The following is a 20,856-nucleotide window of genomic DNA, read 5'->3' on the forward strand; positions in this document are numbered from 1 at the left end:
CAGTTCCTGTATCCCTGTGTAACACTGCTCTTTTTGTTTTATCTGCTCTGTGTCTGTGTCCTGTGCAGCCTGGTAGAGCTGGAGAAGGAAGTCAACAACATAAAGACTGGATTGAAAGCTGTTGAAGCTGTAAGTATCTGAAGGTTTCCAAAACGCCATACTTAAAATATCTCTCTCAGAATCAGGGGCACTATATATTTTATGATAAGAGAAAGTGGGCTTTCTTTTTTCATTCCTTTCCATTCCGTTCCAGAATGCATTAACCAAGGAAAAATAAATAAAAGCTTCTCATGTGGAGCTACTGCTGATGATCTTAGCAGAGTTAAGCCTGATGAAAAGCTTGTTTGATCTCTGCCTGGAAGGTAAAAGGACAGTTTGACAAATGGCATGGACTGAAAGAAGAAATAAAATTCTTGCTCTTTCTTTACTGGGGGATGGATGGCTGATGAGGAAGTGTTTCACGTGGCCCTTGGAGTAGTAGTAAGCAGGTAGTGCACTGTTACATGCAATCCTAACCTCTATCCTGAGCACTCCTTGGGAAGGCAGAGGAAAAGACAGAGACTAGTTAAAAATGAAACAGCTGAGCTGGCAAGCAAACAACAATGGCAGGGTTTTTTCCTGCTATTACTGAAAGCCAGTTGTTGGAAATTGCACTGAATGGTTTCTGTGCAAGGATTACCTATCTACAAGGAACTAACACAGAACCCTCCTGTCCTCCTCATTCACCATGAGACAGACAGTAATAAGTTTATTTTCCTTCATTTGTTTTGCCTCTGTGTGTAAAGGAAGGGATCTTTGTCCTGTCGGCAGCCCCCAGGCTGTCTGGTTGTTACCAGCAGTTCATCATGTAACTAGTCAGTGATCCTCCCGTTAAAAAAAACCACCCCAAAAATCAACAAACAAACAAACAAAAACCCCAACAAAACAAAACAACCCCCCCCCCCCAACTTTCCCAATCTTATTTCTGGATTGTTGGGGTAAGGGAGAATGAAGCAGTGGAAAGAAATATTGCTGCATACATGGGGTACAGTGTTTTGGAATTAAGGGTACCTGTAAAGGCAAGGCTGACCTGGATTTCATGACATGAACAGGGGCCCAGTTTTTGGCTGGGACAGACAATTCACCCCATTGAAATGCGAGTAGCTAATTCTGTTTTGCTTTCTCAAAAGGATTATTTGTCCTTTTGCCTTTACAGCCATTTTTTTCTTCTCTTTGCCATACGTGGGTTCCATGGGCAACCTCTCCTTCCCATACAATCATCATCTTCCAGCCTCAGTCTTCTCCCTGCCACGGTATTTTTCATCTGAGGCTGCCAGCACCTCCCAGTCTGCTTGCTCAATTTGTGGTTTTCTGGTGTGTAAAAAGCAGCACTATAGCAACAATAGAAGATCACTGTCAGGTGGAAGGGGGAGGAGGGGAAGGTGCGATTCTTGATTCCAGTCCAGTGTGTTCTCACCACAGCCTTGGCTCCAGTGACTGGTGTTTCTTCAAGACCCCTTAAGAATAGAAAGCTAAAAATAGTTTCCCAGTCAGATGTTCTTAAAGGTACTACTTGCAATCTGCCTTCCTAGACTTGCAGCTAGCTTCTTTGTAAAAATAAGACATATTCACTTTTGAGACGTTCATGCAGCTGTTGTCTTTGTGTAGGACACTCCCAGAAGGACAGCTAAGTAGTGGAAGGAAATTCTGTCAGCACAGCCCTTCTCTCATACAGCAAGAAGATCATAACCACTGCTTGAGAAACCGCTGCCGTGGTTGAACCATTTCATCCCTCTAGAGAACCAGCAGCCCAGCCCACCAGGGGCAGTTCTGGCCTCTGTTGTTGTGCTATTATGATTAGTAGAGACCATTTCTTAGAAGATGCGGAGGAGTTCTGTTATTCTGTGGCATTGCTCTCTGGCTGATTACATAGTCATGCTGGTTTATTGTGTGGATTTTAGTTTTTTTGTACATTTTGGGAGAATTATTCTGCAGGGAAGAACTGCATTTGAAATTGAAGAACAGACCTCCTAATCTTAATTTTACTTTGAAAAACATTGCTCTCCAGTAACAGTCCCAAATGCTGTAGCTTTCAACAGGGAGTAAAATGACAGAACTGTTATACTCACCTGCCTGAGGAGGGGGGGAGGAGAGGGTAGAGCAACTTTCAGCTAAAATTAGCCTAAAAATTAGAATGGTAGAGAGTGGCTGAAAAAAATATGCGTAATTCTTAGAAGCATGTTCTTGTACTTGTAAGGTCCAATTCAAAGTCATTGTAACATAGAAACTATTCTATGTTACTAAACTATGTTACTGCAAAGTGTTGTACGGCACAGTGCTCCCAGGACCATCCCTTGTGATGTGGTAGGAAAACCAGTGGAGAAGAGATGTAATATAAAGCACAGGAAGTAGCACTTCTTTAAAGTGGACTTCCTCTGGCCACGTGCTCATTGCTTTTCTTGCCCCTTTTCTGCCTTGTGGTCTTTTCTTGTAGTGGTTACATTTGCTTTCCAACTCCCATCAGACCAGAACATATATCATGTCTGATTTTAGATTGTCGATGGCCAAAGTAATTCTTGGCATTCAGCAGCACCATGTGGAGCAAATCTGAAGATGTTTCTCAGCATAGATGTTTATAAACCTACCCATTTGGCTTGGTGAACTACTATTTTGACGACCAGTAACAGGGAGCACCCAACATGCATGAAAGCTGGAGTTGCAGCCAGCACAAAAATATTTTTTTCCAAAGGGAACAGAGGGTCAGACCATAACTTGACCTGCTGTTTCATGCTGCTTTCCCTACAGAGAAAGTAATGTTTTATCATTCCCAGTGATTATTCAGCTGAGAATAAAGATGAGGCCCAGATTATGATTTCATTGTCCCCATGAGACTGTCAACAGCACAGAAGCCAAGCACAGGCATGGGAGATTGCCAGTCTCACTATAACTTAGTAGGTTTGAGGAGCTCTGTAGCTCTCTCCGTGCTTTAAGCACGGTGAATAGAGTAAGGGAAGAGATAGCCATGGGTCATCTTGGCTTAAAACTAAAAATCTTTAGCCAGAAAGAAAGAATCTTACAATTTTTTTTTTCTTTCTGTAGGTAGCAGACAAATAGAACTTAGTTTCCTATGGTTTTATGTCTTCCTTTTCTTTTACTGTAACTCTTTGTATTGCAATAGCGTTCATTTATAACTCTGTGAATTTTATGACATTCAAGCTAATGCTTATTGGTTAGCAGGGTGCTAGCAAATGTTGCACATGGCATCTGTCTGCTTGTCCTTCAGTAGGAGAACTAATTTTTGCTGTTTAGTGCTTTTCAGAGAAATGAAGGGGAGATGTAGAGCACATTTCCCCAAGTGTACAGCATATTGTGTCACCATGGGAAGAGAGGATGGAGGGAAGCTCACTATTAAAAATTCCAGATTTGCTTGCTACACAGAGTTTTTTGTTATTTGTCATTTGGGATAGGAAAAAACGCAGCACTTCATGTACTTGATACTTAAATTAAAAAGTTGCTTTAAAACTCAACATGTTGATCGCTTTCTTGGGAGTGGTTGTTGTTTAAGGATAAACAGAACTGTAACTAAGACCTTCCTTCATCCCACCTTGACCACCCCTCTCACATGTGATAGGCAAAGCCTTTGACTTAGTGAGAAAGTGGTTTCTGAGTTACAGCTCTGGATGAATGTGTGTGGAGTGGGAGCAGAGCATGCTCTGATGCTCTGCAGTGAGTGAAATAGATGGGCTTGCCTGCTCCCTTCCTTGTCAGTGAGGAATCTTTAATGCTTGCCTTGTTTCTCTTTCAGGAACTGGATTATCAGAAGAGACGCATGCGGGAATCAGGGGACAGGTTTGTTCCCGTCATGAGTGATTTCATCACTGTGGCCAGTTTCAGCTTCTCAGAGTTAGAAGACCTTCTCAATGAGGCTAGAGACAAGGTAAGTATGCTGGTTTTAAAGGTAAACTGGCAGGGGAAATGAACTCAACTCAAAAGAGAGATTATAAGTCAGAATAACAATTTAATAAAATAATACAATAAGTACGATTATACAGACAAACAATTGTTTTTAACCCACAAAACCCAAATGTGTTTCCGGCACCCTGGGGCATGAACAGAGTGGTGTTCATTGGGCCCCCTGACTCCAAAGTAAAAGGAGAGGGGAAAACCTATTGGTGAGAGTGCTGTTGCAGTCTAGTCAAGAGTGGTGATTGCAGTCTGGTTGAGAAGTGGTGGTTGCAGTCTAGTCGAGAGTGGTGGTCTGCAGTCTGGTTGAGAACGGTGATCTGCAGTTTTCCTCTGGATCCCACGAGTGGTTAAAAAAGTTCCAAGACTCCAATATTATATATTCTCCAGTTCAGGCAGGAATGCCCAGTACTTCCCTCAGGGCAGGGAGTTCCACAGTGGGTGTGAGGACAGGAGGCACCCTCCTATCTCTCAGGTCTCTTAACACCTAGTTTATAGCCTGAGGAGTCAGGCTGCTCTGGGCAGAGGGTGTAAATGATCTATTGACAACAGTTTCTGGGAAATGGCATGGAAGGCTAGAGAATACACAGTTTTAGGTTACACCCATACAGTGATGAACTGGTCCCAGCTGTTCTAACTAGGACAGTAAGGTACTCTGGGTAGTTTGGTGTCCTGGTTTCAGCTGGGATAGAGCTAATTTTCTTCTTTGTATCTGGTGCAGCACTGTAGCTGATATACCTGATCTTTTCCACTTATGCATCTCTGTTATTGGATGCATTTCAGTACAAGGATAGAAATCCCAAACATGTGTGGTTTGTCTGACATTCTTTGATCCATCTTACACAGCCACCGTTGTGTGTGTGTGTTACTTTTCAGGTGGTGCTGTGATCATTTTGTACTTTTACTGTCTGCATCTCCATTACCAGAATTGTACAGCTAAGGAGATGCTTGTTCTTTGCTGATGGCTGGAGTCTGGCACTAATCCCTCTGTCTTTCAGCTGAATGAGGAAGAATTTATATGAAAAGATCATAGGCATATGAAAATGTTTAGAGAAGAGCAAGTTCTAAAGTAAACGATATGTAATGGCAAATCTGCCTGTGTTGGCTGGCATGTTAGAAGTGCTTGGCTCTATAAAGCAAATGTGTTATTTCTTTTGGATTGAATTGTTTCCACTCTGGTGTCAGTCCTTGTAGCATTAAGGGACCTGCTACATTATTAATGAAAGCTGTGCCATTGGATCAGTAGGCCTTAGATTTCGACTATATAGGCTGAGGATCTGAACAGTAAGACTCCTCACTCATGTACCTCTGCAGTAATGTCATTCTGTGATTCGAAAGCATTTCCTTGCTGTGGAGATAAAGTTGGTAATAGTGACTGGCAGCTGCAAACACTGGGAGCTACTGACTGTCAGCAGGGTCTGCCCTGGCAAATGCCAGTGGGGCAGTAGGTATTGGGACACTTGGAAAGCAAAGCTAGGCAGTCTAACACTACTAACATTGTAAAGAATTTCTGTAGAGCATAATGTGACTAATTTTTTCACAGAACCATAGAATGGTTTGTGTTGAAAGGGACCTGAAAGATTATCTAGTTCCAACCCCCCGACATGAGCCATGGGCTGCTAGACCAGATTGCTCAGAGACCCATCCAGTCTGGCCTTGAACACATCCATTTTCATTGTTGTCATGTTGCTTGAGAAGATTCAAACTACTTCAAGTATAATAATGTTCACAACATACTAGTTTTATAATCAAAAAAATATATTTTACATTCCATGGCCCCACTAAATTTACTGAGAAAAGCTCAGTTTCCTGTGGTTTGGGGGCTTCTGTATTATTACTGGGTAAATTTTGCAATTTCATTATAGTTAGGCACACATTTCTGGAAGGATATTCACTATGTCAGTGGCTTAGATTGCACACTTTTTGTTTGGTGTTATAGATGGTGGCACACTAGGACAAAAGCCCAGTGTAGATTCTTTACAGGTTCAATTGAGGGTTAAAAACCAGCAAGTGGTACATGTCCAGCACAGCAATGCAACTTTTCCTGATCAGGCACTTGAAGGAAAAATGCCATTCTTTTGCTTTAAAAATAACCAGAGAAACTCCCTACAGACGGACCAATATGTCTGGAAGTTGTTGCATGCTTTTTTAGACATAGCCAATGTAAAGCACTTGACATAAAGAGATGTTTTATTTTAATGACTATAACATGCTTAGGAAACGTTACTCTACCTTCTCCTCACACACCCTTACTATGTTTGAACACATGCCATTCCAGCTTTTGCTCAACCTATGCTTTGGTTCTTCCACTGGCAAAAAGCTGCTTTTGGACTTCTATAAGGGAACTGTCTGTCCTTACTGATGTTGAGCTATTTCTCATGTTTGCTTCATATTATTTTGGCCCTCTCTTCTTCCTCTTTTTTTTTAAAAAAAGAAAAAAAAAGGAAAAAGAAAGCTGGAAATTTTCAACAAACCAGATGTGCTTTGCAAAGCCTATAACATCTTCCAACCTCAATGGGCTCTCTGTGCTTGTTGAATCACAAGCTTTTTTCTTACCATGGAAACCTGCTAGCCAATTAAAGGAAGAGAGGGACCAAGACATCTGATTATCCTATTCTTTTTTGATTTCGCAAAGCAAATTGAGGGGAAAAAAAGCAGTGGGACAGGGCGGACTTTGAAAAATATCCAAATGAGTCTAGGAAGAACTGGTCTGATTCACAGATTTATTATTAATAATGAAGCCCTAGTTTTCACAGCTGGAATTGGATATCCTTCTAAATATAGATGTGGCTAATTGATTACCCTGAGTTAATCAGAGCCATGTTTCCTCAGCTGGGATTTAAAACACTATAAGTTATCTTTTCAAACCTAGGAAGTTTTTATTTTTTTTTTTTTTTTAAACTTCTTCAGTATTAGCAGAAGTAATTTCTTCAGTTATGGAAACAATCCATTACCAAGGTGTGTTGCTGACCTTCTTGGCAGATGATATTTTTCAGAATCCCATGCAGTACTTGTTCTGGCCTTTTTGCTTAAACAGAACCATTCATGGTCAGTGGCCATGGAGAGGAAGTGATATTTTAAATTTAAAGGGCCAGGTTGTCAGATGCAGGCATCCCTGTTTGCAGGGGAAGCCTTGTAACTGTACGTATCTTCATGCGGTAAACAGATGGCTTGGTTAAGAACTGATTGAAAACTTAGACCAACTCTTTAAACAGGCTCCCTAGCACAGCTGGTTCTTGTTCTTTTTGTGTTTTTCTCACTTTCAATACCCCTTTATAAGGGAGTATATACATTAGATCAAGGGATAATGTTTTCTGCCATTTCCCATAAACTTTAAGGTGGGGGCAGGAGAAAGTGAAACTGGCCTTGAATCTTTCACCAGTTTTTACATGTTTGAACAGACAAAAAATTGGCTTTTTTACATAAGAGAGATGAGGTTGAATATTGTTTGTGAAAATTTTTTCTCTGTTTCCTTTGGAGAAGCAATGAAAATCCCCACGCAGAGGCACAGTAACCTCCCATGGTATGAATTTTATTTTCCTACTTGAAAAAGGTGACATTTGCCCTATATGAAGCTTTACTATGTACTTAAGTATTGACAGTATGAACTTAGATCACTAGACTGTTTCATAGCTGTTCTACTTTGTGCTTGGTTTATAACAAACCTGTTTTTAAAACATTTTGGATCATCTTAGGAGAACAAAGTCTGCTTAGTCAGATATTGCCATTCCTGTACTGAATGTTAAACTTAAGCCTCTCTATAGAGGCACAGCAGAGGCCACTGCTGGGGCAAGGCTGATGAGGTAGGTAGGAAAAGTGTCCATTTCCAGTCTTTCTGATGACAGTTCCTCTCAAACAAGTGTTTATCATGATGAAGAAAGGCATTCAGAATCTGCACATACATTTAATAAGCTTAGCAGCTATAGTAACTGTTTTGAAGAACAGCAAGGCATTGAAAACAAAAATCCATTTAAGAAAATAGCAGAACACTCTGAAGCACAGAGCCAAGTGCCAGTTACAGGCTGCGCACTTCAGTCGCACATTTTGGGGACTGGTATTTTCTGTCAGCCACTGAGGGTGATGAATAAGGAATGGGTCAGGACAGAGACTGAGGAAGTCAAGATGAGGTGTGTTACAAAAGGCACTGCAGCCTGCTTTCAGAAACAGCCATTTGGTAAATAAATCACATAACTGTTGTACAGTAACTTAGAACTTCAGATGCTGCAGTCAGGTCAGCATCTAACATATGAGAAATGTTTAGAGCACCTATATCTCAATTTTGTGACTGCCAGAGTCCTGCTGAACTCCTGGGAGAATCCTTTGAGATCATTTAAGCACAAGCAGAGCTGGGCCCAGCCCTGCCTGAAATTGGCAGGGCTCTTTGCATTAACTGTTCTGAATGTCGCATAAAGAGAACAGACATTTATTTGAACTGCCTCAGTACAGAAATGGTGTCTTCATAACAACAGGCTCAAGATTACTTTTCTGTGAAAGACAGTTCATGTTGCATGGCTACATGGTATAATTCATTCATGCATTGGCTCCTTCTGCAACAGCAGACAGCACAGACAGCAGGAAATTTTTATCGTGGCTGTTTTTCCTCCTCCTCATAGAGCCCCATTCCTGCCATTTCCAGAGCTCTTCTGCCACTGTTTAACATTTCGTTGGCAAGCACAGCAGAGTTCGTATGTGCTGCTGTCCCGCTTTCCCTCTCCTTGCTAAAATGGCTTTTTAAAATAAACAACTGTCTAAACGATTTGCTTTGGCAAGAGGATAAATTCAGTGGAAAGTTTGGCAGAGGAAGCAGAGCTGGCACCGAGCTCGTGGACCTGTTATATCATGGAGCTTGGGGGCCCTTATGGTATGGAAATGAACTTTTTAATGAAAAAAAAGATATACCATCCTGTTTTACAGTGGAAAACCCGCTGAAACACAGTTTTCCATCTTGCTTTTGCCCATCTCATCTGTCCCCAAATGACTTCGGGAGTAAGCAAGTTTCGGCCCTTGTTCCATAATATTACAGCACATCAGAAAATTCTGGAAAGTGTTTTCGACACATGAAGACTTAGCTGCAGATTTCACAATTGTGCATGACAGCAGGTACTGTTTGGCAGAGAATCTGCCCATGGAGCACTCAAGTGATTTGTACAGGGTGACACAAATCCTCTGACAGAGAGCAGAAGAGAGACCTAGCATCCAGAGCACCTTGGTAGGTGCCACACTGCCTCTTAGACCCTAAGTGAGGCAGGCAGTGTGGTTTAAGCCATTGTGGGCAGGCAGGAGCCTGGGCTTCATAACAGCATTGGGTAGGCCATCTCCAGCAGCTCGTTGCTCCTCATCCCAGCACCAGTGCTTTGAAAAAGCATATATGGTTGCAGAACCAGACTTACAGAGAAATAGAAGTAATGAAGCCAGAGGGGTCTGTTAAACAGTGAAAAGACAGCTTGTCTCTCTTGATGCAGTGCCCTACAGATACGAGCAACTGATTTTTTGCCATTTCCTATATCAGATTAGTGGGGCAATGCTTTCTGTTCTGTAATGAATGGAGAAAGGAAGGCTCAGAAAGGAAGCATGAGTTCCCAAGCCACATCATGGGCAGAGCTGGCAACAGAGGCTGGATCTCCTGACTTGCCTGCCTCTGCTCAGTCAGCTTTTTCTCCAGAGGGGGTAGAGAAAGAAGGAAAATGTTTACTTCAGTGAACTGCAGATATTTCTTTTGTAGTTATTTTAGTACATCTAGCTCACAGATTTTTTGGGTTTTTTTGTCTTTCACTGCTTTACAGTAAGTGATTGTGACTTACTAAGCCCTATGTTACAGGGCACCAAAGACAGGCTGTTCTCAGACTTCTCGCTGCTGCTTAGAGACCACAACACCTTATACTCATGAGTGTCTCTGGAAGGCTCTCAGGCAGCTCAGTCTTTCCAGCACAGCAACACTGTTCCCTCTCTGGGTGGCAGTGGGGAGGCAGTGGCAAAAGCTCCTCTTGCCAGTGTGACATGAACTAGCTGATGCTAGTAGTTGGGTGACAGGCCACGTGCAGGACATTCGCAGACAACACCACCCTCTAATGGAGACCTCCACGTGTGTAGGATCGAAGATCCCCGAGGCAAGGGCCCCTGCCTTTCCAACTCCCAGATTCCTTAAGAGACTAGGAAACCCCAGTGGACATTTATGGACTCAAATCAGCTCGGTTTCTGTGTGCCCCTTTGCTGAGCACAGGAGGAACACAAGGGAGGGACACAATGCATTGCAAGGGGCAACAGCCATCTCCTCTGGGCTGCCCATGGACTTCAGGCTTCACGGGAGTTCGAAAGGCCTTCCTTCTAGCTAGCAGCTCTAGTCACTGCTCTTAATTTATGCCTTATTTCCAATTTTCACAGGAGTTAACAACAAATTAAGTGGAAAGAGATTCCAGGTAGCATATCCCCTGTGAGTAATGAGCTTCAGGTGCTCTGTGTGTTCAAGCAGTAGGGGCAATGCCTGTGCTGAAGTCTTCCTCTGGCACTCTTCTGCCTCCCTCAGTGATTGTCATGCTGGAGCAAACAAGATAAGAAAGTAGAGCACATGGAGGTGCTTTATCTCCTTCTCTGGTATTTACAGCCTATATTCTCTCTTTATGAAGAGCTGGTACTGTTTCAGGGTGGGTTACTGTGAGACTGCTGCACTTTCCTATATTCAAACAGCCTATGTGTACATAATATACAGATAAAATTACACAGAGGGATGAGGAGAGTTGTGCATACTTGTGTATGTACCTTCAGAGGCTTTCAGAGAAAAGGAGTTAAACAGAGAAGTAATCTGTTGCTGTTTCCATGTAGAGTTTCCTTCAACTTCTGCCATGTTTGGTAGCTCAAGGCAACTTGCATTTCTTCCAACACTTTTTTTTCCAGATTCTTTGGTTTTCTTTGTTTGTTTCTGGCTGAGAACACAGCCTGTTTAAAATAAAAAAGAAGCTATTGCTTCAAACTTTGTGGGCCTGGCAGGGAAAGCAGAGAAGGAGAGATGCTGAATCTCTCAGGCTGTGCCAGAAGGAAGCTGCTTTCCTTGGAGATTTCTTCCCAGTTGAATGTGAGACATTGTTCATGCTTTACCTGGTACAGGGCCAGAGGGGTTTATGAAACCTGCTTCCAAACTCATTTTGTGCTTGGGATTGGAGCGTGAACGGTTCTTACTGTCTTTCATTCTGCAGGAGGATCCACATAAGGAAAGGGAAACTAGGCTGTGTTAGTATGACCTTGAGAGAGTTTGAAGGCAGACTATAGCCTGGGAGAGTCTGGATTTGGTTTGGTGAACGTGTAGGTCTGTAAGGATGCTCAGCTGCTCAGTGGTGGTGTGCCAAAGTGCAAGGTAGGACAGCTGTGCATCAGGACACAAGTACCTTCAGGAATGTATTTCTCATGCTGCCTGTTGCAATACAGAGGTGTGTGAGTGAAGGCAGCTGGACAATGTTACAGCTTTTGGATGCGTGTCCTTATGTAGCACTTAGTGGTCGTGTGTGTACATGCTGTTGATAGACTGTATGTGCATGGATTTGAGTGCATTTTGGTGAGTAACAAGGCATGTTTCTAAGTGTGAGTGTGCAAAGAAGAGAGTACAACTCCTGCAGGACTGATGCCCAAGAGCCAGGGGTTGCTGTGAATTTATCCCAATCAGAACTGCCCTGTGACTGAAGTCCTGCCAGTTGGCTGCCTCAAAATGCATCCTGCAGCCTCAACATTTGCCTTTTAAAATAAAAACCACTTGTGATGTATTCACTGTCTTTTAAGTCTGCCTGGGAGCCCTGGCTGCTTTCCTTGCCCCTCTCTCATGCCTTGTCTGTCTATAGTCTCCTCTCTCCCGGGCAACACCCTGACTCATAGGACTCCAGAGAGATGGATGACATGGCAAAAGGTTTCTGAGAGGACAGACTGTAACTTTATTGCAAAAAACACTTTAACTCAAAACATTTTAAAAGTGGATTTGAAGGGAAGATGGAAGGGGAAAGTATGGACTAAAACTTCTTGTTTCCCCACCTAGCTCACTGTCTTTCATGCCCTGGCTGTCCCACAGTTGCAGCTGAGATGTGGCCAGACGGCTGTCCTCTGAAATTAACTCTATTACCCTCAGGCACTAAACATGGAGGAGGGCGTTGTATAAATGGACAGTTAGTGCTCTCCAGCACCATTGCCCCATGACTCCCAAAGGATATCCAGGAGAGAAGATTCTTCAGGGATAGAGGCACCTGCCTTAAGGAGAAGTGCTTCTGTTGCTGGGGGTAGTTTCTGCTCTCACCACATGAATGTTCAGAGGGTATTGAATTGCATGTGTGGTTACTCATAAGCTATCCTTGCTGTCTTCACCAAACTGCCTGCCTAATTCTTGCTCTATTGTTTTCTGCCCCCTTGACAGTATGCCAAGGCACTGAAGCATTTTGGAGAGGGCGAGGGCAAGATGCAGCCAGATGAATTTTTTGGCATCTTCGACACTTTCTTACAGTCATTTGCAGAGGCCAAGCAAGATCTGGAGAATATGAGGAAGAAAAAGGAAGAGGAGGAGCGCAGGGCACGCATGGAGGCTATGGTGAGGATCTGGGCACAGGAAGGTGTTGCCTTTTCATGTCTTGAGAGAAAGGCTGACAGAGCCAATTTCAATGCTCATGTGCCATCACTGTCAGTATTTTATGTTCTTCTCCCTACTACCTTCTCTTTTCAAATGATGACATTTTCCTGCTGTCTGTCTTGTCAACTCTCAAGGACATACTGTTTGGCTCCTAAATTACCCTCTTTTGTATTCAGATACCAAATCTAGCCCAAGTAGTTCTGCCCTGGCACTTTGCAGAATGGTGTTGCCCCTGCCCCATGCCAGAGTATTCTGCTTTTGGGCTGAAAGTGAAGAAGCCAGATTTCCCTCACTCCTGCCAAGCTGGTCAGATTCCAGTCAGAATCCATCATCATCTGCTGTGTGCCTGTCATCTGACAATATACAGTGACACGGCAAATGCCCTGGCACCTGCTGCAGCCCACACTGGTAGTATTTCTCTCTGGCAGCCTTAATGCCTTGATTACTGGGGCTGCATCCAGCTTTGATGTGGCAAGAGAGCTTTTGTGCATCATGGATTTTGCTGCTGGGAGACAGACGTGTGTTCCCCCAGGGGTTCATGTGAACCAGCCTCCCCCTCTAACCTCAGCCTCTGTGATGCCTGAGAAGCTTGGCAGTCCCCTGCCTCCTTCCCCCCTGCCAGCCCTGTAACCCTGGCTGCCACCATGGCCCCAGGCCTCGCTGTGGGGAGTTGATGATTTAAAAGTTTGCTGTGCCAAAAGCACTGGTTTATGCCTTTCAGAAGAGAGAGGTAAAACACCAGGATGCCAGCAGCCTTACTGTTAGACACAAGGATAAAATGCCAGGGCTTAGGCTCAAGTTTCCTCTCAGTCAGCCTGGGAAGTGCAGAAGCCTGCTGCTAAAAAACTAGGGTGGTTTCATAAGCTAATACACCACGAGGAAGGCTGCAGTTTGCTTATGGAAAGAGTCTTCTTGCAATGTGGAGCTAGTGTGCAGAGCAAGCAATCTGCTTCCTGACAGTCAGGACCATCCCTTGGCATTTCTACTGAGTTTGAAGCTGAGCAGTGCAGAAGGGATAGCCTAGCTCCTTGGAGCTACCCTTGGGAGACCAAGGGCATCACACTGACAGGTGGACTTATCCAATGATTTGTAAAATCAGCAGTTCTGTTTCACTGCTCTTTGTGTTTATAATCAGTTTCTCTTTCCAGAGTTGAGGCAATGTGTCTTCATCTTCCCAGCAGTGCAACACGCTGCCTTCATGCAAACAAGAACTGTTTGGTGCATAGGGCTTTTATTGATAATTTGATATCTCAGACAATTTTCATTCTCCAATATATCTAGCTTGTAGCTTTCTAGGATTTTTCCTTTCTTCTTTTCCTCCTTTTGCAGGACTTCAGCCTTTCTGCATGTCAATTTAGCTAGCTATGCCCCAGGTGCAAAGTTGTTTGTGACTGTGTTTTGTACAGACACATCCCAGTTCATTTCAGACTCACTAGGTTAGGTGCAGTCAGCATGGTAGGTGCTGGCACACTAAGGTCACTGCAAGCCAGGTCCCAGAAGCTGGGTAATTACCTATGCCAGCATCACCTGTAGCTGGTCATTTGGCACAGGTACTTTACTGGCACTATCCTACTGTAAAATTAGTGCAAAACAGCAGCAGCACAGATAGATCCCATGCTTCCTCTTTGCTGCAGGGTGATAGTGCTTTGTGAGGTAGACACACGGTGCTACTCATTCCTCATCTCTCCTACCTTCTGCTTGCCTTCTGCAAAAGGGAAGTCCCACATTGTCTCCTGTTGCTCTTGGCACCAGGCGATGGCCTTATAAATAAGCTCCTGCTTTCTTTTTTCCCTAATCTGTGCTGATGCATTTTAGCTGCTTCTTGGCAGTGTACCTAGTGATCTGGCATCTTGGTTAGCTAATCCTAAAGCTCTCTGTCTTTCTCCACAGCTAAAAGAGCAGAGGGAAAAAGAGAGGCGACAAAAGAAAGCAAAAGCTGGAAGCATCTCTGAAGAGAGTGGGGAGTTTGATGACCTGGTATCAGCATTAAGGTCGGGTGAAGTCTTTGACAAAGACTTATCCAAGCTCAAGCGTAACCGCAAGCGTTCGGGCAACCAAGGCTTAGAGACAAGCCGGGAGCGGGTGGTGACAAAACTAAATTATTAACTACAAGAGGAAGAAAAATAATCAACCAAAAGAAGGTGATGAAGAAGTGCAAAAGAAGGAAGATGAATGTGTGTGATGGCGCCTGGCTGACAGCTGCCCCAAAGGATTTCTTTGGACTGTGGCTAGAGTCGTTACCTTTCCGTGATCAGCTTTCCTCTCATCCCTCTTCTGTGCTCCTAATTTGAACCATTATAAAAGTGCCTCTGTGGAGCCAGCAGGGCCTGTGACTGGGCCATGCAGAGCTGACAGATTTGCTTCTAGGAGTTTTTTGTGTCATCAAAGGCCTCATGGTGATGACAGAAAGTACTTGGGCTTTGCAGAGGGCCTAACAGCTGGAACAAGATAATTTTCTGTGTGCCAAAGTAAAAAATAGTCACGATCTCCATCTTGCTGATAACAAGGAAGACTAATTTCAGAGCAGCTCTGTAAACACCTGTCACTTCTTCAGGATCTAGACTGGCCTTCAGGGGTTTGTTGAGATGTGGTTTATAATTCCCTTCTAGAATTGGATTTTATAAGCCATTGATTAGCACCTGAAAAATTCTTCTGACCTCATGTCCTGCATAGTATTTTTGTATGGCCTACACTGTCCAAAGTGATGCTTAGAAGGAAGTCTTCAGATTCTGGAACAAATTGAAATTCAAGAATCAGGATCAACATAGAATAATTTGCGAAAGTCTTTTGGATTCTGCTTTTCTAGAAGGAGTTTTCTGGAATTTCTTGGTGGTTGAGTCTTGAAGCTATGAAATGCATCTTCTCAGGAAGAAGCTCTGGCTTTTCTTTAGAAAACTAAGCCACTGCCAGGCTGGGATTACAAGTAGATGACTGTGGAGCCTGTTGTCATTGCTGGAGGCTGGGAGTGAATCAGTGGAAAATTTCTTACCTGTTTGTGCAAGATTTCTTAGTGCAGCCCAATGGAAATCAGGAGCTCTCTCGTATCATCCGCAGGTCTCAAGCAAAAGCAAACAGGGTCACTGCCTGCAAGAAATGAGATTTCTTTTCCACTTGATGCTAGCTGTGATTGCTTTTGGCATGAACTGGTCTTTCCGTCTGACAGGCTGACTGACCTTCACTGTACATGCCCCACTCCTACCAAGGGGAATCACTTAACTCAGTAAGATACGAGTGGTGTCAAAGATGAACCTTCGAGCCCATGGACTTTTTCATTTTGAAGAGGTCACTTGGAATAAACCAAAGGAGAGTCCCATAATTATGGCTGAAAGTTTTTCCAGGGGGACCTAGAATTGTGTAAGCCAAGCAGGCTTTAGAGATGGGTTAGTTCATGAGGAAAAAAATAAATTTGTATGTAGGCTACATGTATGAAGCACAAAGCAGAAAAGCAAAGAACCCAAGAAGAGGCCTGAATTCTGTGTGTTTTCATGGCTCTAAGAAAGGGATTGGACTGTGTGGGCTATTATGGGCTTTTTTTGTACTTCTTTTTTCTTTTTTGTTTTTCATCTTGTCTTCTTTTTTATTATCTTCCCTGGAGAAGGAAAAGAGGAAAAGAAAGAATGATGATGGATTCTTTCTCATAGATAGGAAGAAAGAGGAGATTTCAGAAGAGGGACCCACCATCTACAAACTATGCATCATTAGTCAACAGCACAAAATGTCAAGGAATCCCAGGGAAGTGAAAAAAGCTCTATTTGTCACTTTAATAATTTGGTTTGATTTTTCTCTGAATGTCACTTAACCTCAGGCTCTGCACCGAGTCTGCAGAACAGAACTTCCTCTGCAATGCACGCTGCCTGATCAGTATTATACACTACGATATTGGAGAAGCAAACTGTGTTGGTTTCCTGAACACTTTGAAACCTAAATAATTATGTAAACTATGGAAAGAAGCAAAAAATTCAGAATTGTTAAACTCTAATGTTTCATTGTTTACTGAATTTTGAGTCTCCCACCCCAGAACTTCCCTATTTACGACATTCCAGACTGCCGCGCCTCTGTATAATACTCATCGTAAAGAGCTGGTATCTTACAAGAGCTGGGTGCATTCTCCTCCCTTACCATCCCACTCCCCTTCTGGGATTAGCTATTAACAGCAATGCCTATTGCAGTGGACACAAGCACCTTGTAGAAGAAAGACTGTATTTCATAAAGGTTTTTGAAAGTTTAAGAAAAACTCTCACTTTTTTAAGCATTTTTATTTTAAATTACAAAATGGATTTTTAGAAATGTCTCTTGTAAATTATATTAACAAGCTCCTTGCTGCTCCCTGAAGTAGACTTGCTATATATCCCAGCCCTTTTGTTTGTCTTGTTTTAAAGCATGCCATGTAACCTATGCCATGTAAGCCATATGAGAGGTGGTAATATGTGCCAAATTGGTATACAGTTGAGTTTAGATTTGGATAATCCCTGAATTCCAAAGATTATGCTTTTAGGGATTAGAACATTGTAGGGTTTTTTCCCCCCGCCTTTGTTCTCCCTGGGTTTAGGACTCACCCAGAAATTCAGGTGTGGTGCCAAGGTCAGCCCTGGTGCAAGATGCTGTGACTCATAGCTCTGTGCAAGTACAGCTGCTTGCTTGCTCCCCAGGTACTTGTTTGATAAGGCAGACTGTCAGCCTGCCAGTGCTGTCAGAGAAGAAACACCTCAGGGCAAACACTTTGAATATAAATACAGCATTCCCCCCACCCTGTATTTGTCAAACCAGGCTTGTGCTGTGCTTTTTGAAACTGAAGTCACTTTGCCAAGCCACAAATGTAGCAAAAGCAGAGAGAGTGATATGCCCCTCTGTCCCTTTGTGTGCAGTTCAACCCCGATCTAAAGAGATCCTCTATGATGGTACGCGGCAGTGCTCCAGCAGCACTGAGAGCCCAAGAAAACTGCTATAGTTTTGCCACCTCTTTGACTCATACATAAATAATGAGAGATTGTGCAATTTCTGTAAATCAGCTGTGGGATACTTACAGGGATGGACAGAAAGCTCGAAGTCATGTCCCTGATTCATCAGCAAAACTTTCTCAGCACTCCAGTGCCCCAGACTCCTGTTTTGAATCTGTGATGGTGGCTGAAAGCTTTGTTCAGTGTGCTGGACAGTCCCCCTGGCTCTTGACTCCGTGGTGAAAGTTCATAAATAAGGTTTTGGAAAAGCTCAGTTTCACACTGAGTCAAGCACTCATTTCACGGAAGCGGTGACAAGCAGAGAGGCCCATTAATTACTGTATGAGATGAGGCTGCCCATGCAGAAGATAAGGAAAAATTTGGCTCTGCTGTAGGGCCTAGTGTCAGATTCTTGCTGAAGCCAAGTTTGTCTTGCTTCTCATCTCTTGCGTACTCTGAGTACATCTAATATTCTATTCTTCAGCAGTTGTGGTGGAGTTGCTGAGTGCTGAAGGAAAGGAAAATCTGACTCTGAGCAGGTATAGCAAGCAGTCCAAGGTCTAACATTGCATTGAGAGCTGGCCAACAGCTGGGGTCTGCTGTTGTCCTTGCACCTGTGCCTAGCACCAGCATTCTAAGAGAAGCCACTCTGGTTTTGGAAGTAAGTGGAGGAGGAGATGTGAGAACGAAGGGTATAATCACGGGCTTGTTCTGCTTCCTGCAGAAATGTAGTTGTTGCTAACTTTATGATGAAGTTCCTCACACCTAGAAGAGGAGGTACTCTTTAACTATCCAGACTTTGTCCCTAGAGGTCTAGTGCTCACTCACTCACCTCTGCTTCTCTGCATTGTGGCTAACTAGGTTGCATTAGGATGATTCCAGAAAAGACTGAAGAAGACTCCCTCCCCCTCCCACTTGCTTTGATCTGAGTCACTCTACTCAGTTGATGGTAAGTCTCTAGAAATGCTGCAAGGTAAAGTGACTTCAGGGCAGCAAGGCCCTTCCAGACTCTGCAGCACAGCTATTGTCCAGGCACTGGTTCCCTATGAAAGCAGAAGTAGGACCTGTGTTCAGGGCTAAGGGACTTCCTTACTGGGGAAACTACCTGGATATCCTTCAGAAAAATTTTTGTAATGTGTTCAGAATGTCTGAGGAAGGGAAATCAGAAGGGATCCTGGTGGGAGACCGTGGGGCAGGTGTTTCCATAATGATCAGCCCCACTGACTGAATCTTTCCTCTTCTTTAGGAAAGCTCACACTCTGAGCTGGGTTGCATGGGAGAAGCTTGTATCAGGAATTTCCGTGAGGGGAAAAGAGATCTGTTGTACAGTAGATGATGTACATGATATATGCAGTTTCGTTTCTGGGTTGGATGTTTTGGGGTTTGTTTGTTTGTTTGTTTGGGGGTTAAATGATTTTTTAAAAAAAGGTTTTAGGAATCTCTAAGGGGAACCTGTAAATCTGACACCTCTATTTATTTTGCCTTATTTTAGTTTGCTATGTTTGTATGTATACACTGCATTACAGCAAGGACTATTGAGACCGTGCCAGGGCATTACACCAGCTAGAGACAGCTGGCTGGGCTGCTGCACCACTGAGGCTGAGCTCAGCGAGGGGATGCACGTGAGCAGCCTTGGAGTGAGAAGGGAGGGAAGGAAAAAACCTTCTCTATTGCTTTTGTCATAATGACTGCCCCTGGTGATCCTGAACTGATGGAGGTTGGGTAATTTAGAACACTTTCTACAAAAGCTGTTTATTTTTCATCATGAATCATGGTGAGAAGATTGAGAAGAGTTAAGGTGCACAGTTGCTCGCTCAAACTTTGTCATTCCACACAAACTCTGTCCATAATGCCAGAGAAGCTTGGATAGATGGCCAAAAGTGGTTCATGCCCTGTAACCTCTCACCAGAGTTAACATGCTGGTGAGACAAACTGGGACAGTTCTCCTTCCTCAGAGCTAATATTCCTTCCTGTCCTCATAGCCAAAGAATAAGGATTTCCTCTACTTCCTCTCTTTTCTCCTCCACTCCACCTCCCCAGATTATCCAGGGTAAAAAAAAAAATCTTTCTGCAAATTGGTTTTCTACCCGTAGAGTCTCCAGCAATCACCAGGTGTTTGGCCATTGCTCCTTGGCTTCTGCACTTGACATAGATTTCTGGTTGCCTTCGTTCCAAACAGGTAGTCTCCATTGGCCACCCTAGTTTCTGGTTTAAAGGTAGAAGGACAACCTGGGTAACACAATTTGGCCAACTGAAAAAAACCCCAAAAAACGTATATATATATAATATATAAAAAAAGCTATCTCCTACTCTAAATAGTAGTTTGTATGAGCAGTATTCCCTGAAGTTGGCCAGATTTTGCTCACTGTGCCTGTTGAGAAGGATGCCATGACTCTAGCATGGTGTTTTGGCACCTCATTTCATCAGAGTCTGGATGCTTCCAAACCATTTTTCAGTTACAGGTGGTAATGTAGAACAGATCCATTGCAAACAGTGTAAGATGCTCTGGTTTTACACCAGCGTAATTCAAAGTAGGATCTGGATTAAAACTTTCCTTCAGGCAGTTTTGTCTATTTACAAGATGTCCTACACAGCTCATGAAAGGCTTGGTCCTTTTAGCTTCCACCTCTAGGAGCTCTAACCCAAGTGATTTACAAAAGCCTCTGTGACAAGCTGTTTTCCCACTTTGTGCTCGCCCTCAAACAGGCTCTTTAAAATTCTTCACAGTTTTTAGAATTGTAAGGGAACGTTCGGTACCTGAGTTGCTCTGTGCTCAACACCTCCCTTCCAAACCATCCCCACCTTCAGTTGTTCTGCTCCCCTGCAAGTCTGCTCAGCTTGAAACTCGCAGGTGTCTTTGGGAGGTGCCCCTGCCCACCCAGCTAGAAAGTACAGTGCTGCTTATTGAAGTGGGAGGTTGTGTGCTGCTGTAATGCCTTGGCGTATCCTCATTCTTAGTCAGTTTAAGACTATAAGTGAATTAAATGTACAAATCCTGTAGTGTCCTTTTTATCTGTATCTTTTTATAAGAATATACTGTAATACTAAAAAAAAACAAAAGCAAAAAAATTAAAGATATATTGCCCCCACTGCGCCTCTGTAAATTTCTTTGTAGTTTCAATTTCTGTGTATTTTGCTGAAAAGTCTTAAAAGTGAGTTGGAGTCTGAGTGCACTTTTTTGTTTAACTGTGGGTCTCTTTCTTTGATCAAGAGCATGCTGCTCTTTAGGTGACACAGTCACTGCAGAGCTGGTGAGAAACTTCACAAGTTGTTCTGGAGGAATAAACAACACAGTGAAACACAAGCACATCTTCCCCACACCATGCAATGATGAAGAGCTGATAATGAAGCCACCAGGTTACCAAACCCAAGGGTCCT

At 43.3% G+C, this 20,856-nt stretch overlaps 1 protein-coding gene across 6 annotated transcripts in view; it reads left to right on the forward strand.

Moving 5' to 3' along the window:
• Positions 1-20,567, forward strand: part of DAAM2 (dishevelled associated activator of morphogenesis 2) — a 221,433-nt gene extending 200,866 nt beyond the window's left edge. For 4 of the 6 annotated variants that reach the window (XM_051782852.1, XM_051782850.1, XM_051782854.1 and 1 more), the window contains 3 exons: positions 69-129; positions 3,785-3,916; positions 12,332-14,418. In XM_051782852.1, the coding sequence (XP_051638812.1) occupies positions 69-129; positions 3,785-3,916; positions 12,332-12,730 (592 nt within the window). In that variant the 3' untranslated portion in view covers positions 12,731-14,418. The other 2 variants (XM_051782853.1, XM_051782856.1) reach the window with 1 other exon arrangement.
• The last annotated feature ends 289 nt before the right edge of the window (positions 20,568-20,856 follow it).

This window comes from Manacus candei, unplaced genomic scaffold (genome assembly GCF_025592945.1).
Source record: "Manacus candei isolate 608988 ecotype Guabito, Panama unplaced genomic scaffold, ASM2559294v1 h1tg000017l, whole genome shotgun sequence".
Lineage (NCBI taxonomy): Eukaryota > Metazoa > Chordata > Aves > Passeriformes > Pipridae > Manacus > Manacus candei.